The sequence below is a fragment of the Ranitomeya imitator genome, chromosome 1 (assembly GCF_032444005.1).
Source record: "Ranitomeya imitator isolate aRanImi1 chromosome 1, aRanImi1.pri, whole genome shotgun sequence".
Lineage (NCBI taxonomy): Eukaryota > Metazoa > Chordata > Amphibia > Anura > Dendrobatidae > Ranitomeya > Ranitomeya imitator.
In genome coordinates this window covers 906,441,733-906,467,107 of record NC_091282.1, presented here as the reverse complement: position 1 = coordinate 906,467,107, position 25,375 = coordinate 906,441,733, and the positions used below count along the sequence as shown (strand labels likewise).

Sequence of the window (25,375 nt, the reverse complement as noted above, 5' to 3'; positions counted from 1 at the left end):
ATAGACTTCAACACCAGGAGCGGTTTGCTGGATGGCACATGGAACATCTGAGTATCAGAAGAGGCACCTTGGAACAGCAGAGTCGTGTAGACTTCAATACCAGGAGTGGTTTGCTGGATGGCACATGGAACATCTGAGGATCAGAAGAGGCACCTTGGAACAGCAGAGTCATGTAGACTTCAACACCAGGAGTGGTTTGCTGGATGGCACATGGAACACCTGAGGATCAGAAGAGGTGCCTTGGAACAGCAGAGTCGTGTAGACTTCAACACCTGGAGCGGTTTGCTGGATGGCACATGGAACACCTGAGGATCAGAAGAGGTGCATTGGAACAGCAGAGTCGTATAGACTTCAACACCAGGAGCGGTTTGCTGGATGGCACATGGAACACCTGAGGATCAGAAGAGGTGCCTTGGAACAGCAGTCGTGTAGACTTCAACACCTGGAGCGGTTTGCTGGATGGCACATGGAACACCTGAGGATCGCAAGAGGCGCTTTGGAACAGCAGAGTCGTGTAGACTTACAAGTATCCTGATGCAAAGTGTGTGAACAGTAACTAGGAACTGTAGTCATGTATATAAGCAGACATCTGGATACAACCAAACTGAGCGTGCGGATAGCACTTAGGAACAGCGGAGTCATGTTGAAGGACAGGCATCTTAATGCACAGCAGCTTTAGAGTTGCAGTGCTAAATGTGTTGGTAGCACACTGGAACAGCTGAACTGAGAAGGCAGTCAATCACCCACCTGTTTGCAGCAGAGTCAAATGTGCATACAAAACCAAAGAATAGCTGAGCTAGAGAGCAATCAGGAAAAGTTGAGCTGAGTTTGCAAGGGCTGCGGAGCGGGTAAGCCAAACCGCTCCGACTCCACAGCACTGGAGGAAAAGCTTCACTACTGAGCATGTACATAAAGTGCAGCACAGATTCATCTCACCTAAAAGCCCAGATCCTTAGATCAGGAGCAGAACAGACATTTATAGGACATTTCATAACTTTCCCAAATTTTGATGAAAATAATGTACATCCTGCATTGTACTACTGTACCCAATTTATTATATATTTTAGGAGTCGGATTGGTCCATTTTATACCGATTCTGACTCAAACTCCACCAAACTGGACACCAACTAAAAAAACTCCCCAGCACTAGAGTTTGCAGCAGGTACCTCTACGTAGCAAAGCCCAGCGATAACAGAGCTAGGTTTGCTGGGTGGCTAGGTAGGGTATAGGCACGTGGTGGTAGGGTGCTCTGACAGCCGCCTGAGTGGGTGTACAAGAGCAGATGGAAACAGTCGTGACAGAGGGAAGATGCACGGACCGGCGCTGGAATCAGGACAGGTGAGTAACATGTCTGTCATATACAGTAGTTGAAGTGGAAAGACATCTGATCCTGAGATGTATTTTCTGGAATTTTTAAGAGCCATTTCTGATTTTTCTCAGAATCATATGCAAAAGTGCCCGATAGAGTGAACAAGAAGTGACATGAAAATATAGACCGCCAGCGTTTTCCTGAAGCGGCTTCAAAATGTCGCCGTGTGCACATACCCTTAAGTAGTTTTCTTTTTCTCTGACAAAACAGTTTGAATATCTTTTAAATCAAAGTATAGTTGTAGTCCTCCTAGGCAGATAACCATTTAGGGGTAGTCTAAAGTTCGGAAGTTCTTCCATGGGATAGGGCATAACTTCTGAATCGCTGGGAACCAACCACCGATCCTAAGAACAGGGGAACTGAAGAGTCCCATGTTAATGGAATGGTGGTCGATCATGCACAGTGACGCTCCATTCTTAATGGGACCGCAAGAGCAAGCCAGGCACTGCGTTCTACTGGTCTTGGGCTCTCCCATGACAATGAGTGGAATGGCACCAACCACCGCTATACTCACACGGGACTCAGTTCTTGGGATCGGTGGGGGTCCTAGTGTTCAGACTCTGGCTCAGGGGCAGACATATCATTGGTGCAACCTGTGCAGCCACCCAGGGGCCCAAGAGGTAAGGGGGAACACTTCCATCTCCAAAGTGTTTGGAATTGTGCGTTATGATGAGCTATTGGACTGCAAAGGGCCCATATACTATTCATGCAGAGGCACTCTCTGTTTGCATCTGCTTTTGCCCTGAGTGATCAGGAAGTTTTCGCCTACCCTATGGATAGCAGTTAAGTTCCCATCTTGAGAATACCCCTTTAAATGTTTGTTGGCAAGTCGAATGCTAAGTAAAATGTAATGGAAGGAAAAACCACTGGTATGTGATGCATTCAATTAGAACGTTCTGCCAAGAGGACAGTGGAGTAAAGGTAGCTGAAATTCATCACATGAAAACCCAGATTGTCAACATATAAGTACAACATTTTTATGTAAAAATAATTCTGTAAGAATAAACGGCCTTAATAATAATGAGTACTGTCTCCCTATCTAATTGAGGTAGCAATAAATCATGCTGCCTTTCTGTTTACCTGTAAACAATGTAAGGAAATAATTCAAGTTAAAGGGATTATCCGGGACTATTTAATTTTTTCATTATGGGCCAAAGAACTAACAGGCAGATAGCTGCCAACTTCCCGACTGTTTACTCCACTACTGACCTCTCCTGGCTCAGAGTGATCACAGACTGCTACTGCCGGCGATTCTGCAGTTTCCGCCGATGTCACGTTAACAGAGCAGCTGCTTCTCTTCCACTCTGCTCTGTTGGCGGGGCATCACTGCCATTGTCATGCTGACTGACAGCTGGCTCCCCGCTACCCAACTGCGGGAAACCGGCTGTCAATCTGCATGATGTCGGCTGTGACACTCTATTTAAAAGAGCATGTAAATTTTTCTTCATGACTGTGCCATAATGTCATGGTGGCATTCATTGTTCTGTTTTGAAACAGATCCCAGTAATCCCTGGCAGATCCCATTGACTTATATTACGGTCTTTTGGAATATATTAGATTTTTTTTGGAATTACATTTTTTCAATGTAGGAGTATCAATAACAGGTTACACTATACTGTTAAAAAGTAAAGTACACCTGAAGGGATAGAGACTAGCGGTGCTGATACGTGTGCCTTCCAGACACAATTTCTTACTCCCTGTTTTACAAGGTAAGCTGACAACTTGACATGTGAAGACATTGATTTTGTTGTTTCCCCTGCAGCAAATAGTAGAAATGCATGCATTTAATCTAAACAATACAGTATATCTCATTTCCTACTACTACAAACTAATGTTTTCTACATAATTGTTTCCACCCACGCATTTTAAAGTGAACCTGTCAACTAAAAGCCATGCAGGCAGATCTTTACCACTATCCCTACCAGAACTGATTCACCCATAGGCATTCTGGGCTCTAGAAAGGCTGGCTGACAACCTTTGTGGATGCTGACATGATGAAGAAGTATAGTCCCAGATACAGTGGGGCAAAAAAGTATTTAGTCAGTCAGCAATAGTGCAAGTTCCACCACTTAAAAAGATGAGAGGCGTCTGTAATTTACATCATAGGTAGACCTCAACTATGGGAGACAAACTGAGAAAAAAAAATCCAGAAAATCACATTCTGTTTTTTTAACATTTTATTTGCATATTATGGTGGAAAATAAGTATTTGGTCAGAAACAAAATTTCATCTCAATACTTTGTAATATATCCTTTGTTGGCAATGACAGAGGTCAAACGTTTTCTGTAAGTCTTCACAAGGTTGCCACACACTGTTGGTATGTTGGCCCATTCCTCCATGCAGATCTCCTCTAGAGCAGTGATGTTTTTGGCTTGTCGCTTGGCAACACGGACTTTCAACTCCCTCCAAAGGTTTTCTATAGGGTTGAGATCTGGAGACTGGCTAGGCCACTCCAGGACCTTGAAATGCTTCTTACGAAGCCACTCCTTCGTTGCCCTGGCGGTGTGCTTTGGATCATTGTCATGTTGAAAGACCCAGCCACGTTTCATCTTCAATGCCCTTGCTGATGGAAGGAGGTTTGCACTCAAAATCTCACGATACATGGCCCCATTCATTCTTTCATGTACCCGGATCAGTCGTCCTGGCCCCTTTGCAGAGAAACAGCCCCAAAGCATGATGTTTCCACCACCATGCTTTACAGTAGGTATGGTGTTTGATGGATGCAACTCAGTATTCTTTTTCCTCCAAACACGACAAGTTGTGTTTCTACCAAACAGTTCCAGTTTGGTTTCATCAGACCATAGGACATTCTCCCAAAACTCCACTGGATCATCCAAATGCTCTCTAGCAAACTTCAGACGGGCCCGGACATGTACTGGCTTAAGCAGTGGGACACGTCTGGCACTGCAGGATCTGAGTCCATGGTGGCGTAGTGTGTTACTTATGGTAGGCCTTGTTACATTGGTCCCAGCTCTCTGCAGTTCATTCACTAGGTCCCCCCGCGTGGTTCTGGGATTTTTGCTCACCGTTCTTGTGATCATTCTGACCCCACGGGGTGGGATTTTGCGTGTAGCCCCAGATCGAGGGAGATTATCAGTGGTCTTGTATGTCTTCCATTTTCTAATTATTGCTCCCACTGTTGATTTCTTCACTCCAAGCTGGTTGGCTATTGCAGATTCAGTCTTCCCAGCCTGGTGCAGGGCTACAATTTTGTTTCTGGTGTCCTTTGACAGCTCTTTGGTCTTCACCATAGTGGAGTTTGGAGTCAGACTGTTTGAGGGTGTGCACAGGTGTCTTTGTATACTGATAACAAGTTTAAACAGGTGCCATTACTACAGGTAATGAGTGGAGGAAAGAGGAGACTCTTAAAGAAGAAGTTACAGGTCTGTGAGAGCCAGAAATCTTGATTGTTTGTTTCTGACCAAATACTTATTTTCCACCATAATATGCAAATAAAATGTTAAAAAAACAGACAAGGTGATTTTCTGGATTTTTTTTTCTCAGTTTGTCTCCCATAGTTGAGGTCTACCTATGATGTAAATTACAGACGCCTCTCATCTTTTTAAGTGGTAGAACTTGCACTATTGCTGACTGACTAAATACTTTTTTGCCCCACTGTATATGTAATCACCATCCCACTGTTACTCAGAGAGAAAAACCTGTGGGAGACAAGGGGTCTGGATTGGGTGAGTATTTTTTCTATTTTTATTTTCCATTATATTATATTTCTTTATATTATTGGTCATCTGAGAACACAGATCCTTAAATTTTTTAAAAGAGCAAGAAATTATACTGAGATGATATAAGGAGTCAGGAAATTGTTCCTTGAGGCCTGCAAAGCAATAGGAAGGACAGGGCTTCCTTGGAAATCCTTAGAGACTATGATGTTGACATTGCCGGCAGAGGCACAAGTTGTTTACAGTGACCAGCGTGTCGCTGCTGTACTTTTAGAAACTTTTGCAAGCATCAAAGAAGTTTTACATATATTTGTTACAGTTAAACTTTAAACTATTTTTATGCATATTGTACTTTTATTTTTTAGAATTATTTTGCCTTTAGTATGTAAAATGATTTTACATTCCAACTCTTTTTTTTTTTTTACTATCTGAAGAAAACCTAAGATAATCCACCATTTATTTTAACCCAGTTAGGAAATAGGTCTAACCCTTCACCACACGGTTGATAAAAAAAAAAAAATTGTAATTTTTTTCTCTTTTCTTTTATGTTAATGGAACCGCTTCCAGTGGAGGAAATAAGTAATTTGATTCCTTGCTGATTCTGTAAGTTAGCCCACTGACAAAGACATGAACATTCTATCATTTTAAGGGTAGGTTAATTTGTTAATTTTAACATTGAGAGAATATCAAAAATAAAATGCAGAAAGTCACATTGTATAAATTACCTAAATTTATTTGCATTTTGCAGTGAGAAATAAGTATTTGATCCCTCTGGCAAACAAAACTTAATACTTGGTGGCAAAACCCTTGTTGGCAGGCACGGCAGTCAGACATTTTTTGTAGTTGCTGATGAGGTTTGCGCAATTGTCAGGAGGAATTTTGGTCCAACCTCTTTGCAGATCATCTCTAAATCATTAAGATTTTGAGGCTGTCGCTTGGCAACTCGGAGCTTCAACTCCCTCCATTATTTTTCTATGGGATTAAGGTCTGAAGACTGGCTAGGCCACTCCATGACCTTAATGTGCTTCTTTTTGAGCCACTCCTTTGTTGCCTTGGCTGTATGTTTTGGGCCATTGTCTTGTTGGAAGACCCAGCCACGACCCATTTTTAATGTCTTGGCGGGGGAAAGGAGGTTGTCACTCAGGATTTTACAGTGCATGGCTCCATCTATTCTCTCATTGATGCGGTGAAGTAGTCCTGTGTCCTTACTAGAAACACCCCCAAAACATAATGTTTCCACCTCCATGCTTGACAGTGGGGACGGTGTTTTTTGGGTCATAGGCAGTATTTCTTTTCCTCCAAACACGGAGAGTTGAGTTAATGCCAAAGACCTCAATTTTTGTCTCATCTGACTACAGCAGCTTCTCCCAATCACTCACAGAATCACTCAGGCACATGTGCCTTCTTGAGCAGGGGGACCTTGTGGGCACTGCAGGATTTAAAACCTTTACAGCATAATGTGTTACCAATATTTTTGGGGGGTGACTATGGTCCCAGCAGCCTTGAAATCATTAACAAGTTCCCCCCCGTGTAGTTTTAGGCTGATCTCTTACCTTCCTCATGATCAAGAATAGGTGAAATTTTGCATGGTACCCCAGATCATTTTCTTACTATTGCACCAACAGTTGTCTCCTTCTCACCCAGTGTTTCTCCATTAGGCCTCAATGAGAATTTTAATTTTGCCGCTTTTTTGTGAACCTCTTTTATCCTTTTTATCTATTGTAATTGAACCGGTTTTTCTTTTCCTTTTTAAGTATGTGTATTTATATGTGTATTTATGCGTACGATTTTATAACAGTCACATATATATATTTTTCATATTTTTTATTTTTTTATTTTATTTTTCATATATATATTTTTCATCTTTTTATTATTTTTCTATCATCATGTATTATTATTATTTTTATTTTTGGCTGCTGTCCGGAAATTTATATTTGTTTATATTCATTTATATTTATTGATATTTATTATTTTTATTTATTTTTATATTTATTATTATTATTATTTTTATTATTTATATTTATTTTTATGTGTGCGCATGCATGTGTGTGTATGTACATATGTATATATGTATATATACCCATGTATGTGTATATATATATACTTTTTTATGCTCTATGTAGCTATTTCATTATTATTATTATTTTTACTTATTTATATTTTTCATATTTTTCATAGTTTTTGTACGCATACACCTCCCCCATTTTTGCATTACTTTATATTATATTTACTCATTAGTCTTACTTTTATCCTCTTTTTTTATTCTATCCATGTCACATACATATATTGCCATAAGTATAACATTGTTTTCTTTCATTTTTTCTTAGTTTATGGTGTTTGTTTGAATTTTACTCATCTTGACACTATGTTGCCCATCCTGGACTTCCTGGTGCACCCTTGCTGACATATCTTACGTGGAATACGATCCCTCTATGTGGCATATCCATTCTGGACTTCCTGGTGCACCCTTGCTGTCATATTTTACGTGGAATACGATCCCTCTATGTGGCATATTCATCCTGGACTTCCTGGTGCACCCTTGCTGACATATTTTACGTGGAATCCCTCTATGTGGCACATCCAATGCTTCCAGGACCATCATAGCAGGACAGCCTCGTTTATATTATTTGACCATCAGCTCCTTTTACATCATCATTTAGATTGTTTTCCCTTATGTTCTATACGTGTGTGTATAAGGGTATTTTTTCTCCTTTTTTTCTATACATATATATTTTTTTCTTGTGCACCTACTTAATGTTCTTCTTCGATTATATATCTGACTGTATTTGGATTATATGATTGTATTTGGATGTCTCTACCCTCCTTGTTTTGGCACCATAGTGTTTATCAGTATTCTTCTTATTTGTCCTATATATTGCCCATGATGGGATACGGTCGCTGTGCGCATGCGCTGCCTGTGGCCCCTTTGTTGTGCGTCCTACGTCTGTGTTGCCATGGCGACTCTTCGTTGCCTGGTAGCCTGGCGCGGGCTCCGCATACCTCTGGGCCCCCCTGGAGGCGCATGCGCATGCGCCGCTATGCCCCCGCTCCCTTCATTGGCCACCCAGATACGTTACCTATTCGGTGACTGGATACCGTCGCTCTGCGCATGCGCCACCTGTGTCCCCTTAGTTGCGCGTTCCGCGTCATTGTTGCCATGGCAGCTTCTGCCGGGTCACGTGACGTGGTTTTCGCGCACTTGCGGGTCCTCCTGGCGGCGCATGCGCCGCTATCACTTCTGCTCCTTCATTGATAGGATCCTACCGCATATATATACACCTCCGGTTCCTCCTGTACATCACCCCCTGACGAAGGACACAGTCCGAAACGCGCGTCGGGGTGCTCTGTATCTGGAGGATCGGACGGCACTTAGGAGGAGGTAATATTGTGGCTTTTTTTTATGTAACTCTGCATTGGTCTCTATACTCTTCAGTTTATGCTGCATCATCCACATTCGCTTTGTGTACTTGCACACTGCACTTTTCGCTTGTGAGCTCCTCTCACATTCATATTTTCCCATATCTAGGCGCTGCTAGTTTTGTTGTGCACTGCACGTATCTGTTGCACACTTTTGCTCTTATATACGTAATTATTGCACAGCTCATTCTATATCCATGAGCTGTTTTTTAATACAGTTTTTTTACACATAGTTATACACTGTATTTGTTCAGATTACACCTTTTATTGCTATCACCTTTTATTCAGTTAGCAGTATTAGCCCTCTGTGTCTGTACTGCTACATACTTAGGCAGGTAACTGGTTCATGCAGCTTTACATGAACACCTGAGCCTTACACTATGGCCGGTCCGAACAACTAAAGCAATTGTTACCATCCACCTCGTGTCTCCCCTTTTCCCCATAGTTTGTAAGCTTGCGAGCAGGGCCCTCATTCCTCCTGGTATCTGTTTTGAACTGTATTTCTGTTATGCTGTAATGTCTATTGTCTGTACAAGTCCCCTCTATAATTTGTAAAGCGCTGCGGAATATGTTGGCGCTATATAAATAAAAATTATTATTATTATTATTATTCAGTTGCCTATTTTTAGTATTCTCTTCTCACACATAGTATCCTGGTCCATTTTTTTTATTTTTACACTCATATAAGTATATGTATATATTTTCTATGTATATTTTGCAGCGTAACTGAAAATTATCATAATTATCATTACTATTTTTTACGTATTATATATGTGGAGTGCGTTTTTCTAGCCACCATATGACAATTGTCCTATATATATATATATATATATATATATATATATATATATATATATATATATATATATATATATATATATATATATATATTTACTATTTTTCATGTATTATTTTTTATCCGTACCTTACCTTCTTTGTGCGTCCGGCTTTTCTATTGCTATTTTGCTTTAAATTTAGTTTTGTATATATTCCTCCAGTTACAAGCACATTTCTGCTGTTGCCATTCATTGCCCAGTATATATATATATTTTTATAATGAAGGCATTTTATCATATTATACCCATTTTGTAGTATATTGATTGTGTTTTTAATTTGGCTATCACTTTCTTATTCATATACGTGTTTACTTCCATACATAGGGCTTTTTGTTGTTACAAATTACCGAATGGTCTGCCATTCATCTTTTAAGTAGTGGTCCTTTTAACATATTATATATATATTTTTTCGCTTGGACATTAATACATACTTTTATTATTTTTAGTATATTTTTTATATGTTTGTCCTTTTGATTTATTATCCTTAGTCCGCTGCTTTCTTTTTACTATTGCACCAACAGTTGTCTCCTTCTCACCCAGCGTCTTACTTATGGTTTTGTAGCCCATTCCAGCTTTGTGCAGATCTATGATCTTGTCCCGGACATCCTTATAAAGCTCTTTGGTCTTGCCCATGTTGTAGGGGTTAGAGTCTGACTGATTAATTTAGTCTGTGGACAGGAATCTTTTATAAAGGTGACTATGTAAGACAGCTGTCTTTAATGCAGGTAGTGAGTTGATTAGGAGCGTCTAACTGGTCTGTAGGAGCCAGAACTCTTAATGATTGGTAGGGGATCAAATACTTATTTCTCACTGCAAGATGAAAATAAATTTATATAATTTATACAATGTGATTTTCTGGATTTTATTTTTGGTATTCTATCTCTCAATGTTAAAATTAACCTACCCTTAAAGTTATAGACTGTTCATGTCTTTGTCAGTGGGCAAACTTACAAAATCGGCAGAGGGATCAAATACTTATTTCCCCCACTGTAATAATGTTGGGGGAGAGAAGGATCGGTCCTTTGGTTCTTTTGCTTTCAGAGGAGATAAGCTGAGGCCAGGCACCTCTGAAAGTGGCTTTTTCTCAGTTGAAAACACATGAAACCTCAGACAAGCCACCTGCTCATGTCTATGGACAGCCGAAATGGCGCCGCCGCTTCCTCTGTTGCATCCAGAGCACTTTCTAAACAAATATGCATTTAAAAACATTTGTAAAACATGGGATTTTTTTCAATATAACAGGGCATGTAAAGCTACACTTTTCTACATAAGAAAAAAGGAGACAACAGACAAATATATGATCCATTGAAACATGTGGTTAACTTACATGATACTTTTTGGAGAAATGTATCCTTGTGGAGTGGAGCCACTACTCTACGTCCTCTGATCCCAATGTCATTTTGACCAGCTGCCATCTTCAGCTCTCCCCAGTCCCATGCCACCACTTTGTGACCACAACTTCTGACTGATCGGAAGTCAGAACTGTCAGGCACAAGTTCACAGTGTAAGCATATGAGAGCCTCATTCTGGGTCTGATAGACTGACACTGAGTTGTGACTTCCGGATCGCTCCGTGAAATACTGGAGCAATTCCGCTGGTCACAAACTGCTGTGGACACACCGGAGTGGCGTCGATAACAGAAAGACGGTGCCTGGAAATATGAGACTTGGGGCAGGGAACTTAGATTAGTAGCACCACTCCTACACAGCAATAAAAAAACGCTGGAGTGGTGCATACAATAGAAGGCAATCAAAACATCGTATCTACCCCAAAAAGGTATCAACAACGTCAGCTCAGGGTACAAACAATAAGCCCTCACCCAGCCCCAGATCATGAAAAATGAAGACGTTACGGGTCTTCAAAAATAGACACAAATGAAATGTTTTTTTTCTTACAATTTTTAGATTATTTTCCAACACTTCAATAAAAATAATACGTATACATGTTTGGTATCTGCGTACCCGTACTGACCTGGAGAATCACATTGCCTGGTCAGGTTTACCATACAGTGAACATGGTAATTAAAATTGTGGAACTATTTTTTCCAGTTTCAACACACTTGAATTTTTTTCCCGCTTTCCAGTGCATCCCACGATAAAACGGAAGGTGTCCTTCACAACAAGTACAACTCGTTCTGCCGAAAACAAGCCCTCATAAGGCTATGAGGATGAATAAATAAAAAAGTTATGGCTCTTGGAATAAGGAGAGGAAAAAACAAAAGCAACAACAGAAGATCATAAGATCATGAACGGTTTGATTGAGCCTTATATACGGTATGTCACAGGTTCCTTGCTTTGGTAGTCTGTATGATAATCATGAATAATGGAAATGCATGGCCTTTACAGAGCATCTACACAATGCACGTGTGGGAAGACAAAGAAAGCAAGAGGCCCAGCTGTTCTCCCTTACGGCAAAGATCCAAGTATCCCTAAGCAACAATCAATATCATAACGTCAGGAAACGTTCAACATGCATAGGCCGAGAACAAGGCCTTTGTCGCTGCAAGTATGTTTACAGCTCATGGCCTGTTACCAAGGGAGTTAATGCAAAGAACTACCAGCCGTGACAATGGCCCTGTGGCATGAGCAATCAAATACAATCTCATCTAAATTCGGAGGAGGCAAGAATAGCTGGCAACTTAACAGCTCAGCAAATTCTCGGGATCTGCCATTGAGCTAAGCTCAGATATAAGCTCAGGAGGCACAAGCAGAACAAAACTTCTCAGCTGCAGAGTGCATCAATATAAAAGGAGTAAGTTTTACATTATGTATGGAAACAAAATGAATCCTCAAAAATAACTCCTCTCCTCAGTAGCATCCTCTTCTGTTTAGCTTGGAGTTTTTTTTATTATGGAACTGTGAAAACAGTTTAGGCAGGTGTAAAAATATGTAAGAAAACTTTCCAAATATAAGTGTTAATAGTGTAATTTTAGCAGAATGAATAAACGCAAGAGAAATCTAAGTCTAATCAATACTTGGGGTAACCTCTGTTTGTCTTTAGAAAGAACAGCATCAATTCTCCAAATATCTTGGAACCCCCCACCATAGATCTTCTGTGGATGTAGGTGTGTGCAAAACCTTCTGTTTCTTCATGAAATCTCGCAGAGACTAGATGATGTTGTGACAGGGCCATATCATTACTTCCAGGACTTCTTGTTCTTCTCTGCTCTAAGGATAGTTCTTAATGACCGCGACACCCATCGGACCACACTGCACCAGAACCGCCCATGGGTGAGTATAACATAACTTGTTTTTCTTCTCTTTCAGGTTACATGGGGGGCTTATCTACAGCATTATAGAATGCTGTAGATAAGCCCCTGATGGCGGTGGCCGCAGCTTATAGGTCTAAAATGGGGTGACAGATTCTGTAACAACCCAGCCGGCATCACTGCATGGCCTTCCATTCCCCACCTGCCTATTACATCTACTCACTCACCCTGTGCCATGCTGTGAGATCTGTCTGCTGCTGGCTCCATGCCATGTGCTCCATGGCCGCTTGCTCTGTGTACACTTCCTGGCTGTGTGCATAGGGGGGCGGTGCCAGCAACTCCGGATTCTTATTGAGACTGTGTGCACCTCCCTAAGGTGCTCCTGGCCGATAGCCTTGAGGCCTCTGATACTTAAAGTATCCTCACCCATTGGAGGATGCCTGAGCAAACTATTTCCCTCAGTTAGCACTTGCTACTTAGCTGCCAGGTCGTGTCTGTTTCCTGTCTCTGAGGGCTGCAATTGCAGGCCTTAATCTGTCTTCTGTTTCTATGTCTGTTCCTGTCTGAACTCAGGTCTATGTCCGTTCCTGCTCCTCCTTTGTCATTAGTCATTTCCCACTCTGCTGTGTGTACCTCTGCCTTATCTTTCTGCTCTGTTCGCCACTGTCTGTGGTTCTGCTTCTCTCTACTCAGTTCTACCACAACCTGTGGTTGTGTCTCTCAGCTTTTCGCTCAGCTCTGCACTCTGTGGCTTTGCTCTCAGCTCTGCTCTCTGTAACTTTGCTCCGCACTCTGACCTTGCTCTGCACTCTGCGGCTTTGCTCTGCTCAGCTCTCGCTCTGCGGCTCCGCTCCTTGCAGTTCTATGTCTCTCGCTCTTGGGTCCGCCTCCTGCGTTTCTGCATGTGGCTCCGCCTCCAGCTCTTAGCTCCACCTTCTCCTTCTCTGCTCTTAGCTCCGCCTTCTCCTTCTCTGCTCTTAGCTCCGCCTTCTCCTTCTCTGCTCTTAGCTCCGCCTTCTCCTTCTCTGCTCTTAGCTCCGCCTTCTCCTTCTCTGCTCTTAGCTCTGCCTTCTCCTTCTCTGCTCTTAGCTCTGCCTTCTCCATCTCTGCTCTTAGCTCTGCCTTCTCCTTCTCTGCTCTTAGTTCCGCCTTCTCCTTCCCGCTCTTAATCCGCCTCCGGTGGTTCTGCTTTGCATCCGCTCTTGCTCTACCTCTGTTCAGCAACTTGCTGTACAGGTTCCTACCTGTTTCCATATACTCTCCAGTCTGAACAGGTTCTTACCTTTTTCCATACACCCGCCTGTATACCAGTTCCTACCAGAGTATCAACCCTGTCTGCCTGAGTGCCAGCCGTGCCCGCATGTCTGCCTGAGTGCCAGCCGTGCCCATCTGTCTGCCTGTATCTCAGTCAAGCCAGTCTGCCCGTCAGGGCCTCTGCCGTACGCATCCGTCAGCCAGTGTCACAGCTGTGCCTGCCTGCCTGTGTCTCGTCCCCGGTGGGATCAGTATCCACAGTCAGACTCCACCCTGGAGTGGCACCTGGTAGCTTCCTATTGCACAAGTCTGACCTCACCATCAGAGGCTCCAGCGAACACCTAGGAAGCTACTTAGTTATGCCCCTTCCAGGGAAGTTTGGTCTGCGGTCCAGTGGGGCCACACCCCCAGACGCCCGCGCCAACCAGTCTCAGCGCGAGCGTTACAGATTCCCTTTAACTGAAAACATCTAACACTGATTACACAAGAACCACAAGACGGATTTCTTCACCCCAGGTATCATTTTAATCAGTTGAACAGTGACAACCTGACACTGTAGTTAGCTCAGCAAAAGCCTGCTGACAGGGTCGCTTTAAGTATTTATTCATGTTAGAATTTATGGTAAAACTGTAATTTTAAGATAGCTAAAACTTTCTTAGTAATAATTTGCAACAAATGCAAAGGAAATCTGTGCCATGAATATTTTTTACGTGGATTTTAGCTATGCAATTGCACAGGGTGAAATCTTGAGTAAATGGAATTGTGAACCGAATTTTGTAAAACATCTCTGGCAATGCACTGTACTTAGCTGAGGTTTTTCAATGTGGTTTTTGGACAGAAATCTTCAACAAAGCCAACATATGTGACTGTGACCTTGCTAATAGCTTGTTAAAAGGGATGCCCAAACCGTTTCTTTCAGCATGTCAAAACAACCAGTTTTGACAAGAGCATGTTGGGATCGCTAAACCCCAGCTGCATAACGACACGCTGGTAGTTTATTGCCTACAAACCAAGGCTCAGGTTCTCTTTAAACTTATGTTTAGCAAATACAGTACATAGATTAATGTTTGTTTCATTATTTGACATTATGTACACTCCTCAAAGGGAACCTGTCACCCCCAAAATCGCGGCTGATGAAGATGAGAGGCGCCGGACCCGGACCAAAGTGGTACCACCCCTGGGTGAGTATAATCTAACGTCTTTTTCTCATCTTTTAGGATACATCGGGAGCTTATCTACAGCATTTCAGAATGCTGTAGATAAGCCCCTGATGCCAGTGGGCTTACCTCACCTGCAATTTTGGGGGTGATAGGTTCCCTTTAACATTGAAATTGTGACTACAAGAAGGAAAGTTGTGCATATATTGAAATCACAGGGTCAATGCACATGTTAATGATGTGAAAATGATGAAAAAATGGAAACCAAATTTTAAAAATCTCAATTTGTTCAGTGTTGTATATGAGCACCACGTGGAGAAATACACACACTCACTCCCCTTGGCTGCTATCAATTAGACCATTAGTGATTGTCTGAGGAATGTTCTGCCATGCTGAAATCACCTGGGCACTCAAACCATCATGATCTGCTGCTGGCAGCTCCTTTTGCTATTGTCAAGCAATTACGTCTCAGATGTGCATGATAGGAGACAAGTCCAGGGATACTATTGGCCACGGTAGCACGTTTAGGCAACAGAAGCTGCTCATAGTATTATGAGCAACATGTGGCTTGGTGTTGTGGTGGGCTCTTGAAACACTTTGGAGAAATGGCCATACCACTGCTTACTTCACCATATCAATGTAATGTCCGGCTATTATTTTACCTGCAATGAAGACTAGAGGAGTCTGGCTACTGTAAAATTACACCGCCACACACGATAATTGTAGGACCAAAACAAGTGTTCTCACTATGCTAGCGGAGATCTCATCTATGTCAACGCAGTTTATTGGCCCCGCTGGGAACGCAGCCTCAGTGACTGGCAGAAACCTCGATGATGTCACCGCTGGTCACTGATGCTACGCTAACAGCAGCTCATTCCCCAGTGGTTCTCAGCCTGGACGGTGGCATCTTGGCACCGTCCAGGTTGAAAACTATTTATTCCCCAGACATGGATTATGGCTTGGGACATAACAAAGGATTGGTGAGGGATATTGTTGTTTTTTCATTTTTGTTCTATTACAGAAGATGAACGATTTAGTGGAATTATGCCTTAGGTGAGTATAACCATGTTTGTTATTTTGAAATAAAAATGGAAGTGTTTTATTTAAAAGAAAGGACTTTATTCTGGCTGTGTCTTTATTTACCATACAACTATAGGATTAGTAATGGATAGGTGTCTTATAAACACCTCTCCATTACTACGCCCTGAGCTTGATGTCACCGGATAATACAAAGGTGACATCAACCCCACAAATATGAACCCCACTTGCCACCGCTACAGGGCAAGTGGGAAGAGCTGGACAAATCGACAGGATTGGCGTATCTATTAAATGCGCCTTTTGTGTGTGGCTGTGGGCTGCTATTTTCAGGTTGGAGGGGCCAAGGGTGACAATATCCATGGCCCCTTACCAGCCGGGAATACCAGCCCCCAGCTGTCTACTTTAGATTGGCTGGTTGTTAAAAATGGGGTGACCCTACGCTGTTTTTTCATAATTATTTAAATAATTAAAAAAATTAGAGTGGGGAACCTTCAATTCTTCATAACCAGCCTTGCTGAAGCTGACAGCTGAGGGTTGCAGCCCCCAGCTGTGAGTTTTGCCTGGCTGGTTATCAAATATACAGGGGAACCCACGCCATTTTTTAAAAATTATTTATTTACAGCACGGGTGCTGACTGATTAATACTCCCATTAGTAGCTCTTGCTCTCACTGTTGTTAGCTGCAGCAGGCGTCAGCTGATGGGAGCAGTAGTTGTGACTGGCGTTGATTATATTCCTGCTGATCAGAAGCAGTGTTTACCACGCTGTCATACCCATAACCAATACACCTGGTATTCATGGGGGCTGAACAAGAATAGTAACACAGACTTCCTGGTGAAGTCCGTGCCCAAACAGTAGGTGTTTGGTATTGATGCCGAACATTTCTGTTCAGGTTCGACTATCTCTAATCAGTATCTACACCAACCATCAGAAAACGCTTGCAGGAACTTAGACTGGGTGCTAGACGTCGAGCTACAGGTGTTGTATTGACCTCAGTCCATCACTCTCGAAGCCTATTGTGGTGCAGAGCATGATGGCAATGCAGGTTTGAAAGGAAGTCTATTCAGTGATGACTTGACCTGGACATAATGATAGCTGGAAATTGGTTTAGAGACTACACAGGCAACGCCATGAAGATTCCTTCATGAGGTAGCGTAAAATTGTCACAAGAGCCATTTATCAACATAACAAAACCAAGCCACATGTTGATTGGGCTACTGTGAGCACCATGCGTAGCCTAAATGGGACGTCATTGGTTGGCAATTACAAAGGAAGCTGCCAGCAGTGGATCAAGTGTGGCAGAACATCCCTCAGACAACTATTAATAATCTAATTGATAGCATGACAAGGCGTGTAAGTGTATGTAAATCTGTATGTGGTGCTCAGACCTGTTAACCCCTATCTGACCTCGAACGGGATAGTACGTCCGAGGTCAGATCCCCTGCTTTGATACAGGGCTCCGCGGTGAGCCCGCATCAAAGCCGGGACATGTCAGCTCTTTTGAACAGCTGACATGTGCCCGTATTAGGCGCGAGCAGAATCGCGATCTGCCCGCACCTATTAACTAGTTAAATGCCGCTGTCAAACGCAGACAGCGGCATTTAACTACCGCATCCGGCCGGGCGGCCGGAAATGACGTCATCGCCGACCCCCGTCACATGATCGGGGGTCGGAGATGCGTCTCCATTGTAACCATAGAGGTCCTTGATCACCAGTGGCTGTGAGCGCCACCCTGTGGTCGGCGCTCACAGCACACCTCCATTTCTGCTACATAGCAGCGATCAGCAGATCGCTGCTATGTAGCAGAGCCGATCGCGTTGTGCCTGCTTCTAGCCTCCCATGGAGGCTATTGAAGCATGGCAAAAGTAAAAAAAAAAGTTAAAAAAAATGCGAAAAAAATAAAAAAAAATATAAAAGTTTAAATCACCCCCCTTTCGCCCCAATCAAAATAGATCAATAAAAAAATCAAATCTACACATATTTGGTATCACCGCGCTCAGAATCGCCCGATCTATCAATTAAAAAAAGGCATTAACCTGATCGCTAAACGGCGTAGCGAGAAAAAAATTCGAAACGCCAGAATTACGTTTTTTAGGTTGCTGCGACATTACATTAAAATGCAATAACGGGCGATCAAAAGAACGTATCTGCACCAAAATGCTATCATTTAAAACGTCATCTCGGCACGCAAAAAATAAGCCCTCAACCGACCCCAGATCACGAAAAATGGAGACGCTACGAGTATCGGAAAATGGCGCAATTTTTTATTTATTTTTTTTTAGCAAAGTTTGGAATTTTTTTTCACCACTTAGATAAAAAATAACCTAGTCATGTTAGGTGTCTATGAACTCGTTCTGACCTGGAGAATCATAATGGCAGGTCAGTTTTAGCATTTAGTGAACCTAGCAAAAAAGCCAAACAAAAAACAAGTGTGGGATTGCACTTTTTTTGCAATTTCACCGCACTTGGAATTTTTTTCCCGTTTTCTAGTACATGACATGCTAAAACCAATGATGTCGTTCAAAAGTACAACTCGTCCCGCAAAAAATAAGCCCTCACATGGCCAAATTGACGGAAAAATAAAAAAGTTATGGCTCTGGGAAGGAGGGGAGTGAAAAACGAACACGGAAAAACGAAAAATCCCAAGGTCATGAAGGGGTTAATGAATATATCAAGATGTTTTGATCATTTTGGTTCTGTTTTTTCATCATTTTCCTATCATTAATGTCTATTGATTTTCTGATTTACCTAATACCAAGAATTTTTCTTCGTAGTGTTGTAATTTCAATGTTTAGTGTAGATGTACGGTAATTAAATTAAGCTGCCTAATTTTTCTAAACATATTGCATTACATATCTTGCACTGGCCCCAAGTTTCATAGTGAGTTAATGCTCATTTTTTCTATTAACCTTTTAACAACATTTGACGTACAGGTACGTCAAAGGTCGTGTCCCTGCCTTTGATGCGGGCTCTGACACTGAAACTGCATCTTTTCCGGCACATGACAGCTGATCTGATCAGCTGTCATATGCCTCTAACAGAGGGGTCTGGATCCATTTAACACACGCTGGGCAGAAGCGCATCATAAGTCTCAGCAATCGGCACCCCTGTCACCTGATAGCGGGGCAATGGGTTGTCGTGACTGCTGGGGGTCTGCAGAAGACCCCCGTGCCTGTCATTACAATACTCCTGAGAACGCCGGCGGCTATGTATAGCACTGGCGATCACACTATCGTAGCTTCAAGTCTCCTAAGGAGACTATTAAATAAAAGTAAAAAGTATTGTCATTGTGAAATGCCTGTCATTGCGAATGTCCTATGAATGCCGCCTCGTGGCTGGCATTCATAGGAGATCGTGATTTTTCCTATACATAGTGCTATGTGTAGAGCAGGTGATCAGATGATCGCAGCTTCAAGTCTCCTTAGAGGACTATTAAAGCCAGTAAAAAGTATAAAAAAAAACTTTTACACTTTATTAAAAAAATAAAACACAAAAGTTTAAATCACACATATTTGGTATTGCTGTGTTCAGAAATGTCTGATCAAAATATAAATTAAATTAATCCGATAAGTAAACAGCGTAACGAGAAAAAAAACAAACATCAAAATTACCTTTTTTTTTTGTGGCCGGGTCTCAGAAAAAGGCACCAATTTTTTTACAAATTTTTAAAAATTTACAAATTACAGACTTTTTTTTCACCACTCAAATAAAAAAGAACCTACTGTACATATGTTTGGTATCTGCAAACTCATACTGACCAGGGGAATCATATTGGCAGGTCAGTTTTAGCATTTAATGAACATGGTAAATAAGAAGAAAATAAAAAAACAATCGTGGAATTGCACTTTTTTTTAGCAATTTCGCTGCACTTGCAATTTTTTTCCCCATTTTCCAGTACACTATTTGGTCAAATCAATGCTGTCATTCGAAAGTACAACTCGTCCCGCAAAAAAAAGCCCTCACACGGCTATAGGGATGATAAAATAACAAAAAAATATGGCTCTGAGAAGGGGAACAAAAAACAAAAGTGCAAAAAAACTGAAAATCTCAAGGTTGTGAAGGAGTTAGTACATCTACACAAAACTGGTTATTGGTTAAAGCTGGATTCTGAGGGGTACAGGCTTTACTCCAAGCAATGCATAGTTAACGAAAAGAAAAAAAACTGTCCCAGAATGCAGTGCAACGTAGACCACTGCATTCCATTACACCTGAGTTTTGGTAAGTGTGACTGTGTTTGTCAAATTATCAGTATCTATTACCCCATAAATTCTACAAAAATATTCACATCAGAAAATATTAGTAATTCAATAGTCATATTTGTAAAACGCAGAATATACCGCCCTCTCCGATCTGGACTGTCCTGTGAATGTGAAACATGTTGATGTCGCGGTATAGCTGATGTACGCCTTTTCACCAGCATACAGAATTATCCTAAATCGCCACTATTGTCACTTTACAGAAATAAATGCACTTGTGTGACTACCACGAACTGTCCTCAGGAATATGCGAGACACAATATGAACATGCTGCAGGTGTAGTAGACAATATACATAGACACAGGCTCAGACTGACCTGTATTAGTGGACCCCGCGGCAGGAGTGGCACCCACAGGAGCAGTACGCTTAGTCCAGTATTTAAAGACATCTCATCATTCATTTAAAGGGGTTGTTGAGGATTATTTCATTTTTTTTTCTATGGGCCTAAAAAGTAAAAGGTTGGTAATTACTAACTACCTGCCTGGCCCCAGCTCAGGGTGGTCACTGACCGCTCCTGCTGGCGATTCTGCTGCTTCAAATAATCATTCATCTCTTCCAGTTTGCTCTGTTGACGGGGTGTGACTGCCATCATGCTGAATGACAACTGGCTCCCCGCAGATAGGCAACGGGGAGCTGGCTGTCAATCAGCATGTTCCATCGGCAGTCACACCCCATCAACAGGGCAGAGCAACCGCTCTATGTCGGAAAAGATCAGCGCCGAGCACAACAGGCAGATAGTTAGCAACTACCTGTGTCTTGGTTACGATAGTATAAGTAAATAAAAAGAGTCCTGGATAACCCCTTTAACAAACTACCACGTTTATTATATAAAAGCATAGGCGAGTTTGTGAATTAGATTAAGGTAATATTGTATGTAACTGAACAGTGGGCTCCAGTATCACTGTATATGCAGACATATAAATACATAAATGTGTATATCGCTTTGCCATGACTTCGCGCCAAGATGGCACGGGAATGCCGGCAGGTAGGAGGCATTGTGCAAAGATCCCATCCAGCCGCCATGGAATACAAACTGCGATTCCATTGGCTCCTATTTGTAGCATATATGTGCCATTCTTACTTACGACATAAGCTTTAGACCCCACAATGAATATGGGCCTGTCAGCCGTTGATTCTTATTTCAGATTTTATGGGGGGGACCTTATTCTAATGAATAGACAGTTTTGCTTTTCTCTTCAGGCTATTCAGGCCATACTTGTATAGGGCATTAATGTCACAGATTACACAGGGTGCCAGTGACCTTCTGTAACTTGGGACATGGAAAAGATGTCACCAACCACATGTCTGAAGCTAAAAAAAGATATGAATGGCCTGCAGGATATCTTAATACATTTATATCTTAAAACGGAAATCTGTCAGCAGGTTTTTGCCATGTATTCTGAGGACAGCATGAGGTAGTGACTGAGACACAGAACTCAATGATGTGTCACATATCAAGCTGTGTGCTGTTATTTATTTACAGTGAAGGTTTTATCACCTTGTTATTATCATTGCTGTGACTAGCTTGCAAGTCCGGCTCTGCCCCCTCCTGAAATAAGCTGCTCACTGCCTATATCTACTTACAGAGAGCCTGTTGTGGGCGGGGGCAGCCTTCTCAGCTCTGTTTCATGCTAAATCTAAAAACTTTGTGTCACAACTACTGCACTCAGTAAACTAAGTGATACATCATTGGATTCAGGTCTCTTTGCCTTCATCATGCTGCACTCAGATGAGGTAGCAAAAACCTGGTAACAGATTCCCTTTAATGACCTCCATAAGATGAATTTTACAGGGAAACTTGCTGCACCTGTCCATACTGAAGAACAGTTTTTTCAATACATGAAAAAAAGACAAATATAGTAAGCACTGAAATCGAATCTATTTTAGAATATGATAAACATAAATGCTGTGTAGTACATAAGGCGACATTTAGATGAGCGTATTTTCGGTCAGATGAATATGTGCATGACGGACTGCACACAGACAACACACTGACAAATGCTCGTCAATGTGATTTTCATGGACCGTGATGGCGGCATGCACTACTCCCATCTGTTATACATAGAAGAATAATGCATACGATGGCTCAGACATCCTGCAGCCATCAATGATGTAGTGGCACACGGACCCAGTCACATTCTCAATTTGCAGAATTGACTGGACGAATAATTTCACTATTTGATTTTATAAGATTGATTTTGGAATTTCAGAAATATATTAAACTCTCTGCCATAATGGAAAATGTAGTCAAACATTTCATTTGTGCCCTTCTTCAGGTCTGTCAGTGGTCAGAGTCTCAATGCTAGGAGAGCTCTCTGCCTTTCCTTTGGAGATTATATTACACAAGAACAGTGGCAGGAGAGTCTTTTTTCAGATGTGAATTAATACAAAGACGTTGTGCTATTTTCCTTAGAAGATATAACCTAAAAGGCCCCCATACACGTCAGAATAACGTTGGCCAAAACTGCTGATATCGCCGGGATCGGCCGACAGCCTAATGTGCATGGAGGCCTCTGATTCCTCCCTGACAGATGATGTTGGGGGAGAGAAGAATTTAGACTGCTGGGTTTTCAACTGCAGATTCTTTTGTTCTTCCCTGAGATAAACAGCTGCCAGAGGGATCTGGCAGCGGTTTTCTCATAGAGAACTAAGAGTCTTCCTGTATATAGGAAATTCAGAAGACAAACCTATCTGATATGAATAATGTCAACCCATGAATTCCTGATTGTGGGAAAAGCCTATGCATACACAATCCGAGTCAGAACCTGTATTTGGCTTTTCTACCTCTTGAACCTTACTAATTCAGCCGATCAGACTCTCTCACATCTCTGAAACCTTCAAAATGAACCTAAAAAATTGTTTTAAACCGAGATATGAAAATCGTTTATCCTCCCCTGCTGTCTCTTCTTCTTTTATATCAAGCTGTCACTTACTTAGTCATGTTTCTTCTACTTATTTCTACCTTATGTTATATACTTACGATATGTGAAAGGGTTCTTTCAGGACCCCGATTGCCGGAGAGCGGTGTGCTCTTGATGACTGACTGGGCTGCTGGTATTGCTGAGCCCACTTGCCTGACCTGTCCTCTCTCCATTGCTGCTTGCAGAGGCAACGTTACCTCTGCAGCACTGGTGAAGTGTAGTGACCAACCAGCTAGCATGCGCGCGCTCCATGCCTAAAAAACTGGCTACCTCTGATAGGCTGCAGAGTTATCTGGAAACTTCTGCAATGAGTTGTAAACTACAAGAGAATTGAGAATTTTTAATATGAGGTGTATTGAAAAGTTGCTTGCTTTTACAAGAACTTTGCAATTTTACCCATTTATTAGTAGTAGTATTTAAATGTATTATGTCATACCTAAACTAGAAATAAATCTTGTCCACGTAGTTGGTATTATAATCCACTGCAGATTTTCCACGGTCAACTCATCGCCAAAAATAGACAGCATTTCCACCACATGTACAGTTATACCAACTGCCAGCTACCCTGCAGTGCCATCCTGCATATCTATGAGATATCCAGAGGATATGATAAAATTGTATAGAATAGAGGGGTGACAAGGGACCACCAGTAACAATGACTTTGGGGGAGGGGGGGGGGCACGTTTCACCTGCATACAAATATTACACTACCCTTGTTCACAAATTTACCTATATCTCTCTATAATAATAAACTGGGCAGTTTGGTTAATTAATGATGGATGCTGCTTTTTTCTGCACAGAGTAAATCATGTGAATTATGACATGTACTACCCATATATTGGGGTTAGGGGCCCGTGTCTGCACAGGGGCCCACGGGGGATTCCCCTGTTCCCCTATGGGCCAGTCCGAGCCTGAGAACAGGGCCTTGCTGCTCGCTCTTTTCATCAGAGAGCTTTTCAATACAAATGAATGGGAATTCCGACCACCTCTCCACTGGCATCGGAGGGCATCAGAGCCTTGTTCTCAAGAGATAGCAAGACCTGTGGGTGGTATCTGCATGTACTATACGTTTATGGCAGTGCTTATTCAATTAATTGGTTGTCTCTGTAACGTAGGACAGGTTAGTTCCTCCAGAAAAAGTGATGCTTCTTAAAATCAGAATGCAGTCTGGCCAAGAAGTTAGGACAATCTTGGACATAGGACCCTTTTTCTGATAACTCAGCATGCCCAAATAGTACATGTGCAACTGGGTTCTCTACACTGGATAACCTCTATTAGTAACGGCTAGACTAGTGGGTCACCGGGCTAGTGGGACAGTAGACACCACCAAACATTAACCTAGAGCTGGCACTTTTCTTCCATACGGGACAGGGGTCCTTCTCCATTAATCATGGACACACTGATTAAACATTCAGGCATCCTTTCAGTTTCACGTATTAGGATAGCCAACACATTTTCATGATAGATTTCCGCAAAATATATTTCTTTAAACCACCACCAAACCTGGACTTTACGATTACAAGAAAGCACATCTGGTCTCTCTTATATGTTACGATAACCGGAGAATGCTCTACTGAAGGAAGCACAAGGCCCAGATGTGCTGAAAAGTTTACTAATAGGATCCTTCTGGCTATTATTAATGGATATGACATCTACACAGGAAAATACAAAACCACCATCTATAATGCCCAAGCCAACGCGCCGCTAGGAAACGCCTGGCACAGTGTACCGGTGGAAACGGATTCAAGTCCGAGTCCTTACAGACAAAGGACATAAAACAGAGGGGCAGACACTGAACTCCGGTGACAATGGACAGATCGCTCTGCGACAATTGAGAGAACGTGATGGATCGTGCAGACAGGAGGACAGTGACACACGGCCCGGGGGACAATGCAGAGGGTGACATGGTGACACTCACAACAAGAAGCTCATCTCCTTGCTAAGCCGACAGCAGCAGGGACAGCAGCAGAGCCCAGGAGGTGACAGTCCACTCCAACAGCAGCTGGAATCCTTCTGCCAGAGAGCTGGGGGTGTGAACCACACGCTGCAGACGCCTTTTTTTCCCCAACAACTTTATTTAAACCGGACAAAGATGACAAAACAAGAAAGAACAGGAAATATGAATGCAAACTGACACCGCAATACACAATAACATTCACAATAACTAAACAATAAGGAAGGGTCACACAACCGACTAGTACAGGGCTAGTAAAGGACTAGTACAATCCAATACAAAAATCAGA

General features: G+C 42.1%; 1 protein-coding gene across 2 annotated transcripts in view; it reads right to left on the bottom strand.

Moving 5' to 3' along the window:
• The window catches only part of MOB1B (MOB kinase activator 1B), an 80,650-nt gene extending 55,488 nt beyond the window's left edge, over positions 1 to 25,162 (bottom strand). The window contains exon 1 of one of the 2 annotated variants that reach the window (XM_069743411.1): positions 25,051 to 25,162. In XM_069743411.1, coding sequence (XP_069599512.1) covers positions 25,051 to 25,064 — 14 coding nt within the window. In that variant the 5' untranslated portion in view covers positions 25,065 to 25,162. Of the gene's footprint in view, positions 1 to 20,527; positions 20,656 to 25,050 lie in introns of those variants that run through there. The other variant, XM_069743412.1, reaches the window with a different exon arrangement.
• Between the last annotated feature and the right edge of the window lie 213 nt (positions 25,163 to 25,375).